At 38.4% G+C, this 25324-nt stretch overlaps 1 protein-coding gene and 1 long non-coding RNA gene across 3 annotated transcripts in view; one reads left to right on the top strand and one right to left on the bottom strand.

The window, feature by feature from the left end:
• Nucleotides 1–332: 332 nt before the first annotated feature.
• SC5D (sterol-C5-desaturase) lies at nt 333–11254 on the bottom strand. The gene is made up of 5 exons (XM_067751348.1): nt 11117–11254; nt 5143–5360; nt 3868–4000; nt 2272–2372; nt 333–1910 (listed from the first exon to the last, which is right to left on the bottom strand). Exons 2-5 carry the CDS (start codon nt 5350–5352, stop codon nt 1455–1457), a joined length of 900 nt encoding a protein of 299 aa, XP_067607449.1. The 5' UTR covers nt 5353–5360; nt 11117–11254; the 3' UTR covers nt 333–1454.
• A 79-nt stretch (nt 11255–11333) lies between these two features.
• Nucleotides 11334–25324, top strand: part of LOC137230971 (uncharacterized) — a 91463-nt gene continuing 77472 nt past the window's right edge. For both annotated transcript variants that reach the window (XR_010946321.1, XR_010946320.1), the window contains exon 1: nt 11334–11407. This is a non-coding gene — a long non-coding RNA (uncharacterized lncRNA). The remainder of the gene's footprint in view (nt 11408–25324) is intronic.

Here is a 25324-nt window from a genome sequence, read left to right as displayed (position 1 = left end):
CACGGGGATTAGTGAAAAGCACTTAGCTGCACTGAACCAGTTACAAAATACTAACTGGTATACTGGTATGTTTTAGTAAAGCAACACTGTAACAGGAACTCAAAGAGAAACAACATTTTCTTCTGGATTCCAAGCATTAACTTTTAGGACTGGTCTCTTGCTAAAACACTCAAATCTAATAAAAGATGTAAAATATAAAAAGACAGTGATACTCCCTTCTCTCTTTCTCCCCTTGATATCAAACATTTGGAGATATTCTAAAAGTTCTGACAACCCACATCATTTCTATGGTTTCAGATTGACATAAAATTTGTAAAGAATACTTTGTGCTGTTACATTACTTAACTGATACACTTTAATAATAGCCATACTCAACTTTTATTGATTTTACATAAACAGCTTAGAGAATGCCTTTGGAAACCATGTTTTCCCAACATATTTATGTTACAACACATGACATTTCTTTATGAAAGTATTTGTTAAATCTTTTTGCAGAGGGAGTGGGGAAAAATGAAGGAGGAGGAGGGGAAATAAGATTTCAAAACTAGTCTTCAGTGATAGGCCTAAATATCTGGCAATTATTTCCTTTTATAGAAAATCACAGGATTGTAACTTTGAAACATACCAAAAGTGCAGTGCATCAATTTAATTAAAAAACCAGTGGTGTCTAATATATTCTTTGGGCATCAAATTTCCCTTTCTAAATATAATCAGGGTCATATAATTTTACACTTATTAAATAATGGTTGAAAACAATAACCATCAAAATCTTTAAATAATCCCAGATCTCGATTAAATCATGGTAGTATTAATATTTTCTAAAATTCCAATTTATTTGTTCATCAGTAAAACGTAACAGTTGACAATGTCTCCAGAGAATAAGTTTTCTATGTGTAGGAAGACAATAATCTTATAACACCTGCGATTAATCAGGTCACTGAGCTACTAATACATTATATCACGATATTTTTTCACACTGATTTTTCCACTTCAACAAAGTACAAGTAGTTGTTATCATACCAATTCTGAGTACTTAATCATTCCTGAAACAAGGAATCATCTTCATATTAGTACTTCTTTGTTATGGTGTTTAGTCTTGATACCATCAAGCACAATGAATTTTACTTAATGAATATGGATGAATTAAGGCAAAAGGACATAACCTAGTCCCCTCAATAATTTATCCTCTACCTTTTAAAAAACTGTTGTTGAGGCTATACAAATTACAGATCTACTGGCTGGAAAGACACAGCTTCTCCCTTAGACCAACATTCAGTATTTTGAGCACGATGTTAAAGCCATGGTGTTCACGGCATGTTCCCTTGTTCTACCATTATGGTCGTTCCTCACCTGTACCCACAATACTGATTTTCAAATGATACTGTTCACTTGCTATGCGTCCTGGCTGTAGATTATTTTCCTTGATTAAAAATATTTAATAATTGGGCAATAATCTACTCAGTTTTTTTAAACTCTCCATTGAATAATTTTTCATTTTTACAACCACTTACTGCATGGCTGTTGCGGTTTTCTTCTGTCATCCTCTTCACATAATTAAGTGGTCCGTTCCCTTCAAAGGAGGAGGGATTTTTGAATGAGCCTCCAATTCTATCCCACAATGTGAAATACTGTCCATAGTTATAGTCAAAGAGCATGTGGTGGTCTGTATGATGAGCTGAGCCATTAATAAATGGCCTGAAGATATGGGGAACACGAAAATCACCATCATGAATAGAAATTGTCCAGATATTGACCAAGACGTACAAACCTAAATAAACTACCTTGTGTAATGGGAAGATAAACGGGTATATGTGGTAAGGTAGACCCTGAAGGAAGCCATCCAGAGGATGAAAAGCATGACTTGCAAATGGAGTTGGAATCTTCCAGATATGATGAGGTTTGTGTAAGTGCTACAGAAGAAAAGAAGACCACATTAATGCCACAGACTTTACCCAGTGCAACAACTGACTTAGCTTTTCATGCTCATGGTGTGAGAAATGACCTAACTAAAAAAGTCCCTTTGAATTTAGCAAATTACTTTATAAAATTCCCTCCCCTTCTTTACCCCAAGACAGTAAGATTTTAACACAGCCCCTCCAGACCCATGAAGGAGGATACAAACAAAATGTACCTTGTACCTGTCATGGCTAAGGCTACTTAGGTATTTAATAAGTTAGGGGAAATTCTTGAAAATAGAGACAGGATTTATAATTATACATTGCTGAAATGTGCATTTTCTCTCTTCCCCTACAAATTACCCGACCTTATTACCTTATACACAAGTCTATGATGAAGGCCTCTGTGAATCCAGTAGATCAGCATGTCAGTGAAAAAGAGAAAGGACAGTACACTAGCAACGAATCGAAGCCAGCCTACAAGACACAACAGGAGACGGCAGAATCAAGATTCAGCGCCCAGGATCAGAGCTTACTTTTGACATGTCCATCTAAGACGACGAAATTTGATCCTAGACATAAACCCTGTAAACTATCTGCTTTGGTTAATTCAGTACATCACAACCTCCATCTCCCTTGACTCTCTGGGATCTGCTCAGTTCCCTCTCATAAAAACTTGAAGCGTCCCACCTACAATATTTCTTCATTAAACTATGAGGATATTTATGAAACAGAAAGAGTAAACCCCTATGGCATCTTTATCATTTAAATGCTGGAGAATAATGCTATTTATTTTTTCTTCATATTAATCATCATAAAACATATCTTTACATATTAACTCCCCTGCTTAGAATTTTATTTTCCCTTGAAATGCTGTAAGCCTAGCATTTACTCCATAACCCAACCCCTTCTGATCTTTCCAACCTCATATGCTCGTGTACTAACCAGGCTGGTTCACTCAATATCCTCCCAGCATCTTCAAAGTCTTACCTCTATACTTTTACTCAAACCATCTAGAATGCCCTCTCTCCTTTTATTTTTATTCATATTTTGATCCACTTTCCAAGGCTGAGCTAATTCAGCACACTGGTGTGTAATTTTTGTTCCCTCCTTTAAATAACAAACCTCTTACTTGCTGACACCAGCAAGCTTGGATTCCAGTCCCAGATCCACCACTTATTTGTTAAGTGAGCTTGGCAAGTTACTGAAATTCTCTGTACACTTAATTTACTCACCTATAAAAGGAGCATCGTAATAGTGCCTACCTCATAGAGTTAATAGAATAAAATGGATTGGTAACACGTGAAAAGCTTAGAACTGAAGCTGGTACATATCAAAAATAAACGTTAACTATGATTCTTACTTTCTAATACTAGATACTAGAAATGTATCTTGATGAAATAATTCAAGAATTTCACAAAATTTTAGTTTAGTCACTGTAGTACTGTTTATAATAGAAAACCAAGAACAACCTAAAGGTCTAAAAATTACGGATCATTTAAATAAACTATGGATATCTATACAATGCAATACTATAAATATATACTGTATAACGTCAATATTTATTGACATGAAAATATGGGCATAAACAAGGCTAAGAGAAAAAAATCAGAGTTCAAACCAGTATGCATAGTAAGGGTTTCAATTCTGTAATGTAAATAACGAAGTACTACAGGCATAGAAAAGAGAAAGAATATACATCAAAAGAGTTACAGTTTCCAGGTAGCAGAATGATGGATTTTTTTAAAAAATCGGTGTTTTCTGATTTTTTTATAAATATCATGTACTACTTGAGCTTTTTTTTCAGATGTTTGAATTCAATAAAGATAATAGGAAACAAATTCAAGGCTCTAGCTCTGATCATGCCAATCTTCCCCTGGGCACAATTTCATCTACAACAAAGACTTTAAAGAAGCAGATTTGGTTCTTTAGCGAAACCCATCTGTTCCAGACATTTACACTATACACTCACCGTCTGGAAACTCCTCTATGCTGTCATACAGTTTGCTGTAACCTCTCACCTCTAGCAGGAACACTGAGACCGTGGGGAGGCTTATCCATGGCATTGACTGGACAGAATGCATAATCTCTCGATAGACTTGGTTCTGAAAATGAAGTTTCCAATACTTACAAACCATAAAATCTATGATAAACAAAACTAGCATAAAATTGTTCTGGACTGGATTTTTAAAATCTCTTTTATATGAAGGAGCTTACCTCCAAATTGCTTCTACTGAAGTGTTACTATGTGGGTGTGGGTGTGTAAGAAAAACATTTCTTTTGTATGAAGCAAATGCAACAAATATTTGAAATTCTGAAACCTTTTTTCCTTCCCACAAAATCTCTATTCCAAAGTTCTATTTACAGAATAATCAGTTCTTTCATAATTAACTTTCATACTCAACCCTCTATTTTTTTTCAGTCCTTGTAGTGACTGACAAATACAAATAACTGAAATAGAAAAGTGATTGTAAACAAGTCTGAATTTACTGAGTTTGGATTATCTGGTCAAAAAATATATACATAGTAAAAGTATATTTCAGTTTGTGAAAGTCAAATATCAAAACAATTACACAAATGTATACATTTATTTATTCATCAACTATCAGCAAAGAAATTCTCATCTATGTATCTAGCAAGACCAGGCTTACAGTTAAAAAGAAAAAAGAAAAAAAAAGTAGGGGCTTCCCTGGTGGCGCAGTGGTTAAGAATCCGCCTGCCAATGCAGGGGACATGGGTTCGAGCCCTGGTCTGGGAAGATCCCACACGCCGCGGAGCAACTAAGCCTGTGCGCCACAACTACTGAGCTTGAGCTCTAGAGCCCGCAAGCCACAACTACTGAGCCCGTGTGCCACAACTAGTGAAGCCCGTGCACCTAGAACCTGTGCTCCGCAACAAGAGAAGCCACCACAATGAGAAGCCAGCGCACCGCAACTAACAGTAGCCCCCGCTCACCGCAACTAGAGAAAGCCTGTGCACAGCAACGAAGACCCAATGCAGCCAAAAATAAATAAATTAAAAAAAAAAACCTCAAAAAAAACCTTAAAAAAAATTACAACTTACTTATCTGTTTAAATTAAATTAAAGAAAAGAGAGAGGGGATTAGCCTTTCCAAAACTATCTAACCCATTTGGAGCTGTTTTCAGAAACTCTAAAAAGATTAAAACCAGTTTAATCTGAAAATCTCACAAATACATATTGTTATTTTTACTGTAATAATTAAAAAATAGGTAAGAAAATCACTTACCTTTAAAAATTGTGGGTGTTTCATTAATGAATGATCATAGACAAAATAATAACTCAGCGTTGCGAATAAGAAATAAAGGATATAAGCACCGAGATTTGTTATAATCAGGAGACTGACAGCTTGTCGGAAGATGCTGTCCTCTGGCCACGTGGCTGGATATATGTATGGTGTAAAAAAATAATAATCTGCAGCATTGAGTACAAGATCCATCTTAGCCCCTAAAGGATAAACATGTACAACAATTATTTACCCATGTTGACATTTCTCAAAGCAAAAAACTTTCAGAAAAACTATATATGAAGTTCCTGCCTTCATAAGTATATGTAGTACAAGTCTGCTGCTACCAGAATTCACTAAATGACATCTCTAGAGCCAGAAGGATCTTCAATGTCATCTCTAGTTCAGTCTCTTGATATAATACATAGCGACACTGAAGTTCAGTTAGAGAAACTGAGGCCCACGAAGTTTCTTCTCCAAGGTCAAGCTGAAAGGTGGCATAAGTCCAGATCTAATTGCACCTTAGTGTTCTCTTCCACTGTGTCCTATTGCCATAGGACATGGCAAGAGTAAACATGGCAAATAGTAAAGATGTGGAACACAGGGCACTAGGTACTCAGGCAAATGGTTTACTCCTTCAGCTGCAAGTTTCAGCAGCATCTTTCTCCTAAAAGGACTCATATTTCAGAGATTTTTGCTTCAATGCTGAGACTTAAGACTTAAGAATTCCCTAAATGGTATCTATTCTGTGACTGTAACCAAAGAAGTCAGGGACTATCTATTCTCGTGACTAACCCTAACTCTCATTGACAGAACAAAGGGAGATGTATTCTTGGCAGTGACAAATAGAATACATTTATTCCTCACCTCCCTCTCCTCCCCACCCCAGTCAGGGGCTGGCAAACTGTGGCCCACGGGCCGAACCCAGGGCCTGTTTCGGTAAAGAAGCTTTGTTTGAACACAGCTATGTCCAGATGTGTCTATGCTGTCTATGGCTGCTTCTCTGTACTATGAAGTCAAGGCTGAGTCACAGCAATAGACAGCATGGCTCACAAAGCCGAAAACGTTTATTATCTAGCTCTCTAAAAGGAAAGTTTGCCAACTCCTGTTCCAGATGCTTAAACTTTGAAAAACTTTAGTCGATTCTATACTCATGATCCTGAATCTAGTTCAACAACTTCATGGTCAGCTTCTGTGAGCTGACCACTGACTCTATCATTTATGATCTACTTTCTCCTTCTTCACTGCACTGTTTGTAGTGGGAAATGTGTCCTGTATTCCAAACACCTCTCACCTATAATTAAAACTTTTGAACAACAACAACAATAACAAAAAACCAGTCTGAAAATTGCCACTGGGTTTTTAGTCTCTTAAAATCAAATTCTAGAAGCTCTTTATTTATTAGGGTGTTTAGCCCCTTGTTTGTGATATGAGTTGCAAGCATTTTTTCTCACATTGACATGGAAAGAAATTTTTAATCAACTAATGCAGATACTGACATACATCCTTCATCATATATTGCTAATTCACTCAAACAACAATTAAGTATGAAGCACTGCACTAGGTGATGAGCATACAAAGGTTAAAAAGATATAGTCTAAATCCACGTTCAAGGTTAGGCAACTACAGAAATGAATAGTTACATCAATATGACAAGTGCTATAATAAAGGTATATATATGAAAATTGTGTGAAATCAGAAAAGACAACACAACTACCTCAGCTTACAACAGAAGGCTGTATAGTGAAGAATTTTGATTTGGGCTTTGAAGAACATTACCAGAAAAAAAAAAAAGGTTAGGAATAGCTATTTCAAGTAGAAATAAGAACTGCAAAGGCATGGAAAGGTCACGGTCCATTCATGGTTCAAGGGATGTGTCCCATTAGGAATATATCGTACTGATGAGAAGCAGGGAGACTAGGTTGCTCCTGAGGTAGACTAACCTAGAGAAGATGCCTGCCTGACCTCAGGCAGTAGCTGTGAGAATAGACACATTCATCAGAGACTTGGCAAGTAAGATAACCCATGGGACTTGATAACTGATTAGATACTGGAGTGTGAAAGAAGAAAAAATCTAGTGGGAATTTGGTACTAGCAGATGCAAACTATTATATATAGAACAGATAAACAACAAGCTCCTACTGTATAGCACAGGGAACTATATTCAATATCCTGTAATAAATCATAATGGAAAAGAATATGAAAAAGAATATACATATGTATGACTAAATCACTTTGCTGTACACCAGAAACTAACAAAACATTGTAAATCAACTATACTTCAATTAAAAAAAAAAAGAAAGAAATCTATGTTGATTGTGAGATTTTACCTTGCCTGAATGGATGGTGATGCTATGATAATCAAAATTGGGAATACTGTGGAGCTAGCAGACTTTTGGGTGCAACAGGGACTTTGGGGGTGCGAGGAATGATGGGTTCAGTTTGGGTCTTTTAAAAAAAATTTTCATTAATTAATTTATTTTGGCTGAGTTGGGTCTTCGTTGCTGCGCGCGGGCTTTCTTTAGTTGCGGGGAGCAGGGGCTACTCTTCATTGCGGTGCACGGGCTTCTCATTGCGGTGGCTTCTCCTGTTGTGGAGCAGAGGCTCCAGCTGCGTGGGCTTCAACAGTTGTGGCACGTGGGCTCAGCAGTGGTGGAGCACAGGCTTAGTTGCTCCGCAGCCTCTGGGATCTTCCCTGACCAGGGCTCGAACCCGTGTCCCATGCATTGGCAGGTGGATTCTTAACCACTGTGCCACCAGGGAAGTCCCTAGTTTGGGTCTTAAGTCTACTTGCTGTGGCTCATCTGGGCTCCTAGGCGAAAGCAGTAGACTACATGCAAATATGAATCTGAAGTTCAAAAGGGAGCCTAGTAGTATCGCAACAGTTGAAGCCATAAAGGAGGGAGCAGCAGGTTAAGTACATAAAGTAATACCAGAAACATAAACAATGAAGAAGAACCCAACAATTCAAAAGAATATTGCTATACCACTAAAGGTTGGTAAGAGTTGGTGAACTAGTCTTGCATGTTACCTATAGTGCCAACAGCCATAGTTCCATATAGTATTTGAGACAGCACCGTGTAGCCAAAAATAACTCAAACGTTAACCATGAATCTTCTTTATTCAACCTTTAATATCCGATGTAAGTGAAAACTTTAATACGATCTCAGTCCTTAATTATAAAAAAACTCTTTAATTTTGCTTTTAACTGAAGACCATGCGAGTTGTGTTGATTTGCATATGCCCTGTACATAACTGCTGTGACAGTAAACCAGCACCTAGAAGGGAGGAGGGAATGAACCTCCGTCCATCTGGAGGCAGTTGAGATACTGTGAGGTGAAACCTGTTGTTAAGTGTTTTCAGATTTTGGTTTCAATTAATTCTATTTGTGGGATGTAGTAATTAGGTATTCACAAATATATTGCTGTAATTTCTGACATCTAACATAAAAAAAGTTTGAAATCACTAACAATTACGATCTCAAAACTGCAATTCAATTTTGAAGTTTATATTCAAACCCACATCTGTGAAATGGAGAAAGCATATCTACTTTACAGAATTGTTCTAAGATTTAGAGACGAAGTACATAGCGGTGTGGTACTATCTGACACGGGGAAGCTCATCAACAAATAGGAGCTATTATTACTGCTGTTACAGGAACCAAAGCTGGGCCCAAATCACTTTAACCTACAGTAGAAACAGATGTCATTTGATGTTTTAAAGAAATAACTGTTCATTTCTCATATCAATATTTACTGTATATGAGGTAATGTAAATATTAACTCATTTAACCCTCTCAAGATATACCCTACAAGTCAGGTGCTAGTATTATTCTTGTCTTATAAGAAAGCTGGAACAGAAAATTCCCAGAGTCATCAAGTAAATAAATGCTGGAGAAGGGATTCAGTCACTCCCTGGCTGGTTGCAAAATCCATGGACTTGAACCAAGTTCTACTGCTTCTTCATTAGTATCTCTTCAGCTCCTTGAATTTTTAAATCTCAGTGACTCTACAAACTCACATACTTCTGCACAGAATTTTTTTTTTTTATTTTTAATTTTTTGGCTGCATTGGGTCTTCGTTGCTGCGCGTGGGCTTTCTCTGGTTGCGGTGAGCGGGGGCTACTCTTTGTTGCAGTGCTCGGGTTTTGCATTGTGGTGGCTTCTCTTGTTGTGGTTGTGGAGCACAGGCTCTAAGTGCACCGGCTTCAGTAGTTGCAGCATGTGGGCTTAGTAGTTGCGGCACACAGGCCCTAGAGCACGCAGGCTTCAGTAGTTGAGGCGCGTGGGCTCAGTAGTTGTGGCTCGTGGGCTCTAGAGCGCAGGCTCAGCAGTTATGGCACATGGGCTTAGTTGCTCCACGGCATGTGGGATCTTCTGGGACCAGGGCTCGAACCTGTGTCCCCTGCATTGGCAGGTGGATTCTCAACCACTGCGCCACCAGGGAAGCCCATTTTGCATATAATTTTAAGGGGTTTATATCCACTAAAGTCAGGGGCTCTACAGACCCTAAGTTAAGTACCCCTAACAAATAGAAACTTAGTTTACTTTACTTTGGCTGAAACAAAGAAACCTTTTCTTAAAACATAGTTATCAACAAAACACAATTAGGCTTAAAATGACTTGAGTCATTCTGCTTTACTTTAAAAGTATAGATAATATACTGTTAGTATAATAGCTAACATTTATTGAAAACCAGGTATTACTTAAAAAGCACTTTTTATGTATCACCTCGCTTGATTCTCACAACTATATGAGGTAGATACTTCTATAACCCCCATTTTAAAGATAGGGAAAATGAAGGCAGGAATATTTAAATAAGTTGTTAACTAATGTAACAATAACAAATAACAAGTAACAGCTGGGATGTATATTCCAGAGCCTGTTCTTCTAGCTACTACATTGTAATATCTAGGTGTAGGTATGCAGATGGGGAATTCTGATTATCCCATGTTAATTATATTACATAATGAATGGGAAAGCACTCTGTAAATGAGCAAGGGTCATGTATTTATTTTTAGGTGCTTATCATTAGAAACTTGAAAAGAAAAAAAATCAATGGTGATATAAAGACAGGTAGCCTACAGGTAGTTATAAAGTTGTTATCACCTACAGGTGATATAAAGACAGGTGGTTTGGCTACCACAAACTTTCCAGTTTGGAAACTATCTCCTATACCACCTCCAAATTTGCTCTGCTGTTACACAGGGATGCTAGCAGACACGATTATTCCTATTAGGATGCTAAACTAATAGATTATTTCCCTTTCCTTCTTGTCTTCTCAAACCGCGGATTGTTGTCCCTCCGTCCTAATTACACTGCAGTAACTGGCGCTTGCTTCAACTTAATTCCTTTGCTGCTTGAAAGAAAAAAAAAAAATCCTCTCAAGAACAGAGGGAAATCCGTCGCAAAATGCTTTATTAGTGTTCAGTGGACAAACTTGCCTTGGATAAGAGATCTCCAATAGCCAATATCAAACATTTCATATTTTTCACGCCCATCCACATGTCTGTTTCTTTCACCTCTCCCTGTGCCCTGACATACCCCCCCTCTGTCCGGGCAGAGGCCCCTAATCTGGAGGTCTCTGGCGACAACCAGCCTCCCGCCAGCCCCGGCCAGCGCGCGTGCCCTGCGTCCCGCACGCTCCCCATCACAGCCGCCGCCTAGCCGGTTGTTTTCAGGACATCCGGCTACCTGGCGTCTGTCTCTGCTAACCGTCTCTCTGCTAACCGTCTCTGCTAACCGTCAGCGCAGGAGTCCTCAGGTCAAGTTTCGCAGACAGAACCCCAGAGTCAGCCTAGTGCCTTACATCTAGGAGGCAGTCAACGAACGCCTGCGGGAAGCTGAAGAAGGGGGCAGACGCACTCTCAACTTCCCCACCTGGGTCTTGCCTTAGTCTCTCCACCCCCTTTTCCTCCTCTGCTCTCGCTTCCAGCTCAGGTGTATTCCCTCCTTTCCCCGCCCCCCTGTCATCCCTACCTAGAGAGGGTCCGCCGCCGGCTGCCGATTCGGTTCCTGCAGTGCCCCGGCTGCTCCAGCTACTGGACCGCGTCTGTCAGCAAGCAGGCAAGGTCTGGAAGGGCGTAACCTGACCCCACGCTCGGGGCGACCGGCGCCGCCAACCAATCAGAGGCCGGCGGCATAAGCCGATATGACGGCAGATCGCGTGACTTGGCCGCCAGGGGCTCTCAGCGGTCACGTGGGCGCCGCGCGCTCCGACACGCCCCCTTTCGTGCCCAGGAACTGAAGGGAAGAGAGGACCTGATTTAGGTACTAAGGTGGTGGAGGGTGGAGTTTCAGGTTGTATTTGTTTCTTTGCTTTTTCACTGGCACTGGTGTGTGTAGCTCAAAGTCTTGTACTGAGCAGGTTTACGTTATTTATGCAAACAATCCTTGCTCTGCCTTGAGGGAACTAGATGATACTTCTTTTGAAATGCACGTTGGAAGCATTTTCTACTTAAGAGAAGGAGGCGCAAATACTTGTTAGACAACTTAGTAATACGTATTTCTCAACCCCAGCCTGCGCTTTTCTATAACACAGAATGGCTAGAATTTGGCTGAACCAGTTTAGGTAGGTGTTGAAATGCCAGAAACCTTTTCATAGTACAGATAAAGCAGATCTATGCAGACTAAACGGGAGTATCTGTAGATTCCTAGAGGTTTGCTTCTGCGCGCGTGTGTGGTTTTTATTTTTGTCGTTGTTAGCTTTTCTAAATATGAATTGCAGTGGTCACACTTGTAAGTAAACCTTTCTGGAAGTCTCAGAGGAGTGGTTCTCAAAGTCCAGCCAGCAGTGTCCAACAAATTTAGAGTTTCCTGGAAACACAAGTTCTTGGGAACCACCTCAGACCTGCTAGATTAGAAACTCTGGGAGGACCCCAGGAAGCTGGGTTTAACAAACCCTGGATTGATACCCATGTATGATAAAGTTTGGGAACCACAGTTCTAGTGAATTTGACCATCAGAAGAAAATCCGAAGAAAGTCCTTTGATTTTGTTCCCTCTAGAGTGATAGATAGAAGAAAATCCCGTAAAGTGAGAGATGACTATCGTTAGAAAAGAATATTTGTTTCCTTATAGGATCATCTGAAGTGCTGCAGTGTAAGGAGAGAAATTATTAGACTCTAATCATGAAAACCTTTTATATGAGTATTGTTTTAAATATCTGTGGCTTGCCTCCTACTTTCTTTTTTTAAATTAACATATATTAGTTTCAGATGTACAATATAATGGCTTGATATTTGTATATATTGTAAAATTACCTCCTACTTTCTAATTCACATTTCTTCACTTTTGTTTCCTTTGTTATTGTTCTTATTTCATCCTTTAATTTTTGAGATTAAGATTTTTATGTTCATTTCTGGGGAAAATTAAAATGGGGTTTAAAGGTGTTTACCTAGTACAAAGTTTCCAGATTTGTGATTGCTGTAGGGTAAAGCTCGCCTGCGTGGTTGGTTAGTCTACAAGTATATTTATCCCCTTTACTTGAATTAACTTCAGATTAAAAAAATAACAGACTTCTCTTGAAAGATTGGGAAATTATGTTACATAAATTAATAGATTTATGAAAGGTTGGGAAATTAAATTACATAAATTGATAAAATTTGAGTCTGCCAAGAAAAAGAATTGTTGTTTCTATGAAAACTAAGAAGAATGCTTCAGAAAGACCAGATAAGGATGAATGCTAATAAAATACACATCGAATTGGGTGTGGGTCAGGTGGTTATAAAAGTCTAGAGAAATTTTTAAAGATACGTGCATTTTGTTGTATATTTATTTCCTTCTCAATTTTAGAAGTGTCTTCCTCACATTATCCAAGCATGTTTAAATTTTATATTAAGTATTTATCTCCCCCTCCTCAGTAAAATACTTGTTGGTTTTCTGATCGTACTACTGCTATTTCCTTTACTAATAGTTAAGGTAAACATTCCAGAGTGGTTTTTTGATGAAATATTTAAAAATGATCTCCCATGTAGGGGATTGAGAGGTATAAACTATTATGTATAAAATAAGCTACAAGGGTGTATTGTACAATGCAAGGAATATAGTCAATATTTTTAATAACTATAAATGAAGTATAACCTTTAAAAATCACGAATCACAATATTGTACACCTATAACATATAGTATTGTACATCAACTATACTTCAATTTAAAAAAGAAATAAATACATTATATGCATAGAATCACATTACTTATAAGTAACCCAGAACTGTTGACAAGAAATTAATACTAAAATTAACTAAATTTAGACCTTAAAAAAATTATCTCCCATAATAGGAATTCTACTGCCTCATAATTTTTAGCATCAGATACACAGAACATATATCCTCTGTGTATCGAAATATCTCATCATATTAGGAAGACAATTCTTGTACGTTTTTTTCCCCTCTGACTTCTGTTGTCCACAGTGGAGAGCATACCTCAATTTCGTTTTTTTACTGAAATGTTTTTGCCTAATTAGAAACTGAAACTACAGAGTTACTTATTGAGTCAATCTTTTTCTCAGATGTTCTCTTCTCAGATTTTTATTGTCAAAAGCATTTCTTGCATGCCTGCTAAGACAAGACCTTTGTACTCAATGCTCTATGAAGTACTACTGCAGAGCATATTGAAAGCTCTGGAATGCTTAGGATAATATGTACCATGGCTTCTCATATTTCTGCACTGTGGTATCCCTTATGCCCAAGAAGAAGGTGTAAAGGAAGATGAACAGCAGCAGCAACAACAATTACAGTAATATTAGCAGCAGTAAGCATATGTATAGAATTGTTTAGTACAAAAACATGGATAGAATGATTGGTAAAGAAGTAAAGTCAGTGACATTAAGATTACTTTTGGTTGTGCAAGCTTAGTTTTGATAAGATTTAATCATCCTAATCTAAGAGGAAAACGAACCATTATTCCCCTGAGAGCCTCCCTATGATAATATTTTTTTCCTAGACCTTCTAGTGTTGTGATGTCAAATATGGTAGAGGCTAGCTATGTGTGGTTAAATTTAAATAAGTTAAAAAATAACAAATTCATTTCCTCAGTTGCACTAGGCAGATTTCGAGGGCTCACTGGCCACTTGTGGCTCTTGGCTATCATACTGGATCCTGTAGGAATCGAACATTTCCATCATCATTGAAAATTCTGTTGGGCAGCACTGTTTATCTTCCATGTCTCTACTTTACCTTTCTTTTGTGTGTGTGTGTGTGTGTGTGTGTGTGTGTGTGTGTGTCTGTCTGTCTGTCTGTTACAGTTATAATGACTACTTTAATATTCTTGTTTGCTAATTCTAACCCTTGTGTCAATTCTTTTTGTTTTAATTGAGATGCAGTTGATTTATAATATTATAGTGGTTTACATCAGCACTGCTGGTGTAGTGGTAACATGCAAGAGCCCCAATATTATCATATTAGCTTCAGGTATACAACATGACGATTCAAAATTTTTATAGATTATACCCCATTTAAAGTTATGAGAAATATTGGCTATATTACCTGTGCTGTACAATATATCCCTGTAGCTTCTTTATTTTGTACATAGTAGTTTGTACCTCTTAATTCCATACCGCTATCTTGCCCCTCTTTCTTCTCCCCATTGGTGACCACTACTTTGTTACCTGTAACAGTCTGTTTCTTTTTTGTGATATCCACTAGTTTGTTTTATTTTTTAGATTCCATATATAAGTGATAACATATAATATTTGTCTTTTTCTGACTTATTTCATTAAGCATAATACCCTTCAGATACATCCATGTTGTTGCAAATGGGAAAATTTCTTTTTTTATGGCTGAGTAGTATTCCATTGTGTGTGTGTGTATGTGTTTCATATCTTCTTTATCCATTCATCTGTTGACGGACACTTAGATTGCTTCCATATCTTGGCTGTTGTAAATAATGCTTCTGTGAACATTGGGATACATATATTTTTTCTAATTAGTATTTTTGTTTTCTTCAGATTTATACCCAGGAGTAGAATTGCTGGATGGTATGGTGGTTCTATTTTTAGTTTTTTGAGGAACCTCCATACTGGTTTCCAAGTGGCTGCACCAATTTACATTCCCGCCACCAGTGCACAAGTGTTCCCTTTCTCTACATCCTTGCCAACATTTGTTATTTGTGGTCTTTTTGATGATAGCCATTCTGACAGGTGTGAGGTGCTATCTCACTGTGGTTTTGATTTGCATGTCTCTGATGATTAGCAATGTTAAGCATCTTTTCATGTGCCTGTTGGCCATCTGTATGCCTTTTTGGGAAAAATGTCTATTCAGGGTCTTCTGTTCTTTTTTTAACCAGGTTGTTTGTTTTTTGATATTGAGTTGTTTGAGCTGTATATATATTTTGTATATTAACCCCTTACTGGCTGTATCATTTGCAAATATTTTCTCCCATTCAGGAGGTTTTCTTTTCATTTTGTTGATGGTTTTCTTTGCTGTGCAAAATCTTTTAAGTTTAATTAGGTCCCGTTTGTTTATTTCTGCTTTTGTCTCCTTTGCCTTAGGAGACAGATCCAAAAAAATATTGCTACGATTTATGTCAAAGAGTGTTCTAACAATGTTTTCTTCTAGGAGTTTTATGGTTTCTGGTCTTACATTTAGGGATTTAATCCATTTTGAGTTTATTTTTGTATATAGTGTTGAGAATGCTCTAATTTCATTCTTTTACATGTAGCTGTCCAGTTTTCCCAGCACCATTTATTGAAGAGGCCGTCTTTCCTCCATTGTATGTTCTTTCCTCCTTTGTCATGTATTAATTGACCACTGGTGTGTGGATTTATTTCTGGGTTCTCTATTCTGTTCCATTGATCTATGTGTTTGTTTTTGTGCCAGTGTTATATGGTTTTGATTACTGTAGCTTTGTGGTATAGCCTGAAGTCAAGGAGCATGATACCTCCAGCTCTGTTCTTTTTTCTCAAGATTGTTTTGGCTATTTGGGGTCTTTTGTGTTTCCACACGAATTTTAAAATTATTTGTTCTAGTTCTTTGAAAAATGCCATTAGTATTTTGATAGGGATTGCATTGAATTTGTAGATTACCTTGAGTAGTATTATTAATACTACAATATTAATTCTTCTAATCCATGAACACAGTATATCTTTCCATCTGTTTGTGTCATCTTCAATTTCTTTCATCAGCATTGTATGGTTTGCCAAGTACAGGTCTTTTACCTCATTAGTTAGATTTATTCCTAGATGTTTTATTCTTTTTTTTTTGCGGTACGTGGGCCTCTCACTGCTGTGGCCTCTCCCGTTGTGGAGCACAGGCTCCGTACGCACAGGCTCAGCAGCCATGGCTCACGGGCCCAGCTGCTCCGCGGCATGTGGGATCTTCCCGGACCAGGGCACGAACCCGTGTCCCCTGCATCGGCAGGCGGACTCTCAACCACTGCGCCACCAGGGAAGCCCCTGTTTTATTCTTTTTGATGTGCTTGTAAATGGGATTGTTTCCTTAATTTCTTTTTCTGATAGTTTGTTATTAGTGTATAGAGATGCAACAGATTTCTGTATATTAATTTTGTATTCTGCAACTGTACCGAATTCACTGATGAGTAGACTAGAGAATTGTTTAACAGCCTTCAAATCTAGTAGTAGTCTGCATTCAATCTGCTTTGCAAGAGTCTTTATTTGTCTCCACTTTGAACAAAATGAAACTGGAAATCCAATGCAAAGCACTAGAGGTACAGTCTATACAAGAAAGACTACTTAGAACTCCAGTCAGAAGAACCATACTCAAAAGAAAGGCTTTAATGACTGGGGAATAAATATTTAGGTTAAAAATAAAATTCTTAAGGTATACGTATTGATAAGGATGTAGGCTAGGCTTCATGTGACAGACACCCAAAATATTAGCGATTTACTCCAGAGAAAAGTTTATTTTCCTTTCACATAAAGGTGTAAATTAGCATAGTTATCTATGGTAGCAAATAAACCCTCAAATTGTAATGACTGAGACACAATGGAAATTTATTTTTCACTCACGTAACAGGTCAAATGGATGATCCTGGTCAGTGGGTAGCCCTGCTCCACATGGTGCTTCAGGAATCTAGGCTTTTCCATCTTGTAGCTCTGTCATTTTCATAACTTTCTGCATATTACATAGAGAAATAGGAAAGAAGGTATGAAGCATGCATAGCTTTTCAAAGACCCAGTCTAAAAACTTCACGCGTTAGCTCTCACATTCTGTTGGCTACAGCTCAGTCACATGACCACATCTAACTATTAGGGAGGCTGAGAAATGTAGTCTTTATTCTGGTAGTATATTTGTTCAGCTAAAGTCAAGAGTTTCCATTTCTGTCATAGTTACCTATTACTTTGTAATAAATTACCCCAAAACATAAGGGCATGGAAGAATAACTATTTGCTTCACAGTTTCTGTGGGTTGAGAATCTGGTTGCAGCCTAGCTGGAGCCTCTGGCTCTGGATCTCTCAGAGGTTACAGTCAAGGTATCAGCCAGGGCTGCAGTCATCTCAAGGCTGTATTTGGGGAGGATCCCTTCCAAACTCACTCAGTTGACTGTCAGCAACCTCAAAAGTTCTGCTTCTAAGCTCACCCACACCACCATTTGCAGCTGCTAGGTTCTCATTGGCTATTGTCAGAGAGATTGGTTTCTTGCCATGTGGGTGGTGAGAGATGCTCTTTGCTCTTGTTTCTTTACAAAAGAACCAGAAGGCTCAAGGTTGAGTCACTTGCCCTAAAACTGCAAACCAAGAAGGAATTCCTGTTGCAGCCCTTCCCAGGAGTGGAATTTTAAACCAATCAGTCTGGAATTTCTTGGTCAGCACTGGTGAGCTAATCTGCCTAAGACCCCCACCGCCCCCAACACACCTTCCTTTTCCCCTAAGGGAAGGTCATCTTGCCTGAAAAAACCCACTCTTTTAACTTCCTTGTCCCACCCTCTTTCTGCCTATAAAAACCTTCCATTTTGGTTTTTTTGTTCTTGTTGTTTTTTACAGTCTAGTGTTTATTTTATGTTATGGCAGTTACACGTGAATTTCAAAAATTTAAAACATAAAAAGTGGTTAAGGACTGCCGGCTTAAAAAAAATGCACAACGTGAGAGTTGTGAGTTAAGTTTTACTTGGGGCAAAATGAGGACTATAGCCCGGGAGATAGCATCTCAGATAGCTCTGAGAAACTGCTCCAGAGAGGTAGGGGGGAAGGTCAGTACACATGTGATTTTGGTCAATCGGGAGTACATGCAAACAAGCACATATTTTTTTGCAAAAAGTTTCTGCTAGTCTTGTGATGGTACTGCTAGTCATGAGGAGCAGATGTGACCATGAAGGATTTTAGTGCTTTTCTAGACATGAGGAGATACAAGTATCGGGCTCATGAAATCATCTCCTTGAAAATATCTATCTGAAGATCTGTTCTGCCAATTTTTCCCAGAGCACAGAATGCCTCATTTCTGCTCTCCACCCTGAACTCCTTTCAGGGGGGTATTGAAAGTCAGCCGCTGCAGCAGCACCTGATTTAATCCTTGTAGAGGTAGATGGCACCTGCCAATTTGTATTTGACAGGACTAACATTTGTATCAACCGTTGATAAATGTCTAAGATTGTTTATTATACAGCAGGGTACAATAGTAGTGCCAATGCCAACAGGGCACTATGGAAATTAGTCTAAAAATTATCATTTGGGCTTCCCTGGTGGCACAGTGGTTGAGAGTCCGCCTGCCGATGCAGGGGACACGGGTTCGTGCCCCTGTCTGGGAAGATCCCACATGCCGCAGAGCGGCTGGGCCCGTGAGCCATGACCGCTGAACCTGCGCATCCGGAGCCTGTGCTCCACAATGGGAGAGGCCACAACAGTGAGAGGTCCGCATACCGCAAAAAAAAAAGTAAAATAAATAAAATTATCATTTATCTTTATACAAGCAACAACACTTACTGCTGTTTTAGAATTTTGAGATATAGTCTGCTTCTAACGCTAAGCAGTCCTTGAACATTTTTAATGTTATACAGTGTTATAGTAATTAGTTTGGCAAATGTTTCAAAATAAAGTAGAAATACATTCATAACATGACAGAAATGCACATCCTGTTTTGTTTTCAATAAGAACCATAATAGGTACAGGTCAGAACTCTTACCTATGTGAAATAATTTACACATGGATGAGTGCTATAATATCACCATCTAAAATAATCACTAAATAGGGGCTTCCCAGGTGGTGCAGTGGTTAAGAATCCGCCTGCCAATGCAGGGGACATGGGTTTGATCCCTGGCCTGGGAAGATCCCACATGCTGCAGGGCAACTAAGCTCCTGCACCACAACTACTGAGCCTGTGCACCTAGAGCCCGTGAGCCATAACTACTGAGCCTGTGCACCTAGAGCCCGTGCTCCTCAACAAGAGAAGCCACTGCAAGAAGCCCGTGCACCACAACAAAGAGTAGCCCCCCCTCGTCACAACTAGAGAAAGCCCCCACGCAGCAACGAAGACCCAACACAGCCAAAAATAAAAACAAATAAATAAATTTATATTTTTAAAAACTTATTAAAAAATAAAATAATCACTAAACACAATTCTTTTTCAGAAATAAGCAAAGGAAAAACCTTCCATTTTGCACAACTCCTGTGAGTATCTCTCAGCTGGCCAGATGAGATGCTGCCTAAATTCGTGAATTGTTTAATAAGCCAATTGGATCTTCAAATTTACCAGGTTGAATTTTGTTTTTTAACAAGGTAGTAGTTGAAGGAGCAGTATCCATAAAGAACCCTGTGAATTACAGGGAAGGGAAGCAATGCTGCTTCAGAACCAGGTGATAAAATGAGGCTGTTGCGAAGGAAGAGACCTTCCTCTATCCTTCTAGGTTCCTTTGGCTGGTCTAAGAATTAAAGTGACGTGAAACAGATTAACAGGGAAAAATCAAACAAAAGTTTAATAACATGTACACATGGGAGAGACCCAGGAAATCTGAATAACTCACCAAAATGGCCAAAGTCCTCACCTTAAATACCTCCTCAGCCAAAGACAAAAGATGTTAGAGGTAGTGGTTTTAGGACTGCAAAGGAGAGGAAGGCAATTCACACGGACATGGAAAAGCAAGTGTTAGGGAAACAAACGCCTGCTAGGCCAGGCCACAGCAGAACACAACATCACACCCATAAGTTCCCAGAAATAACTAAGGGAGACTTCGGGTGAGACCTACGGTAAAGGAGCAAATAATCTGTGACATTTGAACTATTCATGTTGAGGTGTTGGCGTTCGTAACCGTGGACTGGTGGGGCCTGAGGAAATCGGAATTGTAAATACAAAATTTGACTAAATAGAATTGGAGCACAGAGAGAATACTGACTTAGTCTAAGGAACTCAAAGCAGCTTCACAGCTCAAGTTAAGAAATGGGAGTCACCCATGTCAGGCGATAGATGTGACTAGAAGGTCAGAGGAGCTGCCTCTGCAATGGGTGACAAATCAAAGCATGTAGCATGTTCTGGGATGAGAAAATGGGACTATAGTGTGGCTAAAGCTGAGCATCGTTTTATAAACGAGGCAGAAGGAGGAAGAGCTGCGTGAGTTCTATCTGTTGGAATTCTTTGAGGTCTGAGATGAATTTCTCCATGGGGGAATTTAATTTGCTTCTGTCAGGCTTCTGGGGATTCTGCTAATCCAAGATCACTCTAATTTCAACTCTCATTTTGAAGTGTTTAATACCACCAAGATGACAAGGATTTGGCCTGAGAGCTGGCTTTCAGTTCTAAATTCTCACCAGTGATTCCCTCCCTTTGCTGTACTCACCTGTGAGTGTGATTCTTTCCTTTGGAGTCCCCTGGGGCTGGAGGTGAGGGGTGGGAGGTGGGGAGAGATATTTTCATGAAAAAGTTTACCCAGATACCTAGGTCACCAAATAATCAGAAACAGAAGGAAAGTCATTTTTCTGATGAAAGAGGCTGGCATTATATTTACCGGCATTTTTCTCTACTGAGAAGACTATTTCCAAAATCTTTGCTTTAGAAAATGTTGGGTAAAGGAAAGAACATGGAATGGCTGGTCCAAATGTCAGAGAGATTGGTTTTTTTTTCCCCTAAACATCTTTTATTTACTCACCGCTTTGCTTGTCACCGATGGAGTTTAAATGCCAGAGCTAATTTTTAGTCTGGTCCCTAGTTCAGTGACATAGAACTTCAGTTGCCTCCTATGTAAAAATAGAACACTAATGCATACTGTACTCATTTTCAACGGCTGCCCTAACAAAGTACCACGCATTGGGTGGCTTAAAACAATAGAAATTTATTATCTGACAGTTCTGGAGGCTAGAAGTCCACAGTCAAGGTGCTGGCAGGGCCATGCTCCCTCTTCCTAGCTTCGGGTGGTGGCCATCAATCCTGGGTGTTGCTTGCCTTGCAGTTGCCTCACTCCACCGTCTGCCTCTGGTATTACATGGTGCTCTCTCTTGTGTCTGCCCCAGTTCCCCTTTTCTTATTAAGGACATCAGTCATATGGAATTAAGCACCCACCCTACTCCAGCATGACCTCATTTTATCAATAGTTAACATTTATCTACAACAACCCTATTTCCAAATAAGGTCACATTCTGAAATACTAGGAGTTAGGACTCCACCTATCTTTTTTTGGAACTCAATTCAACTCATAACACATGCCTTTTAGGTCACTCCCTTCTGTCTTCCTCAGTACACACCATGCATATCTTATATGCCTCAGTTATAGCACTTGTCATTGTTTAGAATAAACTATTATTGACATGTAGCATACATACAGATGAAAACATACAAACTACAAATGTACATCTTGAGGAACGATCACAAAATTAACACACACGTTACCATCACCCAGATAAAAAAGAGGACATTACCAGCACCCCAGAACCCTCCTCATGCCCCCTCCGAGTTACATTCCTTCCTAACCAAAGGTAGTCACCATCCTGATTTCTAATATTATAGATTTGTTTTGCCTGTTTTTGAAGTTTACATGATTAGAATGATTCTGTTCCTATTCTGTCTTTTGTGTCGTTTATTTGATAGTATGTTTGTGGGTTAATGCAAATTGTCAGTGTAGCAATCCTTTATTTTCTTTTCTGCATAGTAGTCCATTGTATGACTATATCATATTTATTTATCCATTACACCGTTGATAAACATTTAGGTTGTTTTAAGTTTGCACTCTTACAAATAATGTTGTCAAGGACTTTCTTACATACATCTTTGATACATGGAGGTATGCATTTCTGTTTTGTATATCTGTAGGAGTAAATAGCTGGATCTTAGATTTTACATATGTTTGGCTTGAGTACATTACTGTCAAACAAGTTTTCAATGTTTGTAGCAATTTATATTTCCTTCAGAGGTATACATTTGTCTATTCTCGTGCCAAAAACAGTAGCATATAAAAGTTTCAGTTGCTCCAGATTCTTTTGTGGTACCCAATATGGGATACTATCAGTTTGTTAAGTTATAACTATTCTTTGGGTATGTAATGGTATTTTACACAGATACTGGTTTTAATTTAAACTGCCTCATTGACTAATGTTTTCATGTTTATTGGCCATTTGAATATCTGCTTTTTTGATGTGCCTCTTCTGACATTTCACCCCTATATTTACCTACTGAATTGTCTACATTAAAAAAATTACTTTGTAGCCAATCTTTCTATATTCTGGATATATACTTTTTCAGTTGTGTGTATTGTAGGTATCTTCTCCCAACCTGTAGCTTGAATTTTTTTTTTTTGTAGCTTGAATTTTGTTTGTCATAATGACATCCTTTTATATACATCTTTTGTTCAATTTATTCCTAGGTATTTGATTTTTATGCTATTTCAAATGATTATGTTGCTGTTATTTTTTCTTTTTTTTAAAATTGAAGTATAGTTGATTTACAATTGTTAGTTTACATTAGATTTACAATTGTTAGTTTACTAACAATTTACAATTGTTAGTTTACTAACAATTTACAATTGTTAGTTGTGTTAGTTTCTGGTATACAGCAAAGTGATTCAGTTATACACACACATATATATATATATATATATATTCTTTTTCATTTTTTTTCCCACTATAGTTCATTATAGGCTATTGAGTATAGTTCCCTGTGCTATACAATAGGACCTTGTTGTTTATCCATTCTATATATAATAGTTTGCATCTGCTAGTCCCAAACTCCCAATCCAACCCTCCCACTGCTACTTGGCAACAACAAGTCTGTTCTCTATGTCTGTGAGTCTGTTTCTGTCTCATACATAAGTTCATTTGTGTCATATTTTAGATTCCACATATAAGTGATATCATATGGTATTTGTCTTTCTCTTTCTGACTTACTTTGCTTAGTATGATAATCTCTAGGTCCATCCATGTAGCTGCAAATGGCGTTATTTCATTCTTTTTTATAGCTGAGTAATATTCCACTGTATATGTATATACAACATCTTCTTTATCCACTCATCTGTCGATGGACATTTAGGTTGTTTCCATGTCTTGGCTATTGTAAGTAGTGTTGCTATGAACATAGGGGTGCATGTATCTTTTCAAATTAGAGGTTTGTCCTGATGTATGCCCAGGAGTGGGATTGCTGGATCATATGGCAACTCTATTTTTAGTTTTTTGAGGATGATTCGCAGTTCTAATGTCAAAGTATCAATCTTTCTTTTATATTTGGTGTTCTTTGGATTCTATTTAAGAAATCTTTGCTTACCCCAAAGTCACGAAGACATTCTAAATTATCTTCTGAAAACATTGTCTTAGTTTTTGCATTTAGAGCTACAATCCACCTGAAATTAATTTTTATGTACGGTATGATATAAGAATCAAGACTCATCCCCCACCCACCCCAACCCATGACTATCCAATTAACCCAACACCATTTACTGGGAAAAAAAAAAAAAAAGTCTATTCCTCATCACTCTGTAGTGCCATCTTTGTCAACACTCCACGTATCCATATATATAAGGTCTGTTTCTAGAATCTGTTTGATTGCTTTTTCTAACTATTCTTGCACTAAAGCACATCGTCTTCATTCCTGAAGGTTTATGATAAGACTTGATATCCAGTAATATAAACCCTCTAACTTTGTTCTCTTTAAGGGTCATCTTGGCTGTTCTGGCCTTTTTGCATTTTCATGTAAATTTTCTTATCAGATTGTCAATATTATTATTATTATTTATTTTTTTGGCTACACCACGTGGCCTGAGGGATCTTAGTTCCCTGACCAGGGATCAAACCCAGGCCATGGCAGTGAAAACGCTGAGTCCTAATCACTGGTCCACCAGGGAATTCCCCAGATTGTCAATTTTATTATTATTATTTTTCTTTTTTGCGGTACGCGGGCCTCTCACCGTTGTGGCCTCTCCCGTTGCAGAGCACAGGCTCCGGATGCACAGGTCCAGCGGCCATGGCCCACGGGCCCAGCAGCTCCGCAGCATGTGGGATCTTCCCGGACCGGGGCACGAAACCGTGTCCCCCGCATCGGCAGGCGGACTCTCAACCACTGCTCCACCAAGGAAGCCCCGGATTGTCAATTTTAACAGAAAAAATCCTCTGGCATTTTGATTGTGATTGCCTTCGGTCTATAGATTGTTACAGGGTGCCTTGATTCTTCCACAACATTGAGTCTTTCGACTCATGAACATGAACCTTCCATTTTTTTAAAGGTGTCCTTTAATTTTTCAATAATGTTAAATATTTTTTTTGTAGAAATCCTGCAGCTTTCATTAGATTCCTTCCTAGATGATTGATGCCTTTAAAGCTATTTAAATTTTTTTGCTTTTTTAAAAAACTTTTTTTAAGAGCAGTTTTAGATTCACAGCAAAATTAAGAGAAAGATACAGAGATTTCTCTTACGCACCCTGCCCCTAAGTATGCGTAGCCTCCTGCATTATCAACATCCTCCACGAGAGTGGTATATTTGTTACAACTGATGGACCTACATATCATAATCACCCAAAGCCCATAGTTTACAGTAGGGTTCGCTCTTGGTGTTGTACGTTCTATGGGTTTGGACAAATGTATAATGACATGTATCCATCATCTTAGTATCATAAAGAGTATTTTCACTGTCCCCCTGCCACCTCCCGCAAATCCTCTGTGCTCACCTATGCATCCCTCTCCACTGTATTCCTCTCCTGCCCCCCACGACCCCTGGCAACCGCTGATTTTTTTTTTTTTTTACTGTCTTCATAGTATTTCCTTTTCCAGAATATCATATTATCATACAGTTAGATCTGTTCTCAGATTGACTTCTTTCACTTAATA

Source organism: Pseudorca crassidens, chromosome 9 (assembly GCF_039906515.1).
Source record: "Pseudorca crassidens isolate mPseCra1 chromosome 9, mPseCra1.hap1, whole genome shotgun sequence".
Classification (NCBI taxonomy): Eukaryota; Metazoa; Chordata; class Mammalia; order Artiodactyla; family Delphinidae; genus Pseudorca; species Pseudorca crassidens.
Note: the sequence above shows the minus strand (reverse complement) of the source record. Positions and strands in the feature narration are given on the sequence as shown.

Excerpts from the sequence above, each read along its gene's own strand:
- SC5D (XM_067751348.1), bottom strand. The coding sequence starts at position 5,352 with ATGGATCTTGTACTCAATGCTGCAGATTATTATTTTTTTACACCATAC. Across the intron at positions 4,001-5,142 it reads AACACCCACAATTTTTAAAG|AACCAAGTCTATCGAGAGAT; the intron begins GTAAGTGATTTT and ends CTTCATTTTCAG. Across the intron at positions 1,911-2,271 it reads ATCATAGACTTGTGTATAAG|CACTTACACAAACCTCATCA; the intron begins GTAATAAGGTCG and ends TTTCTTCTGTAG.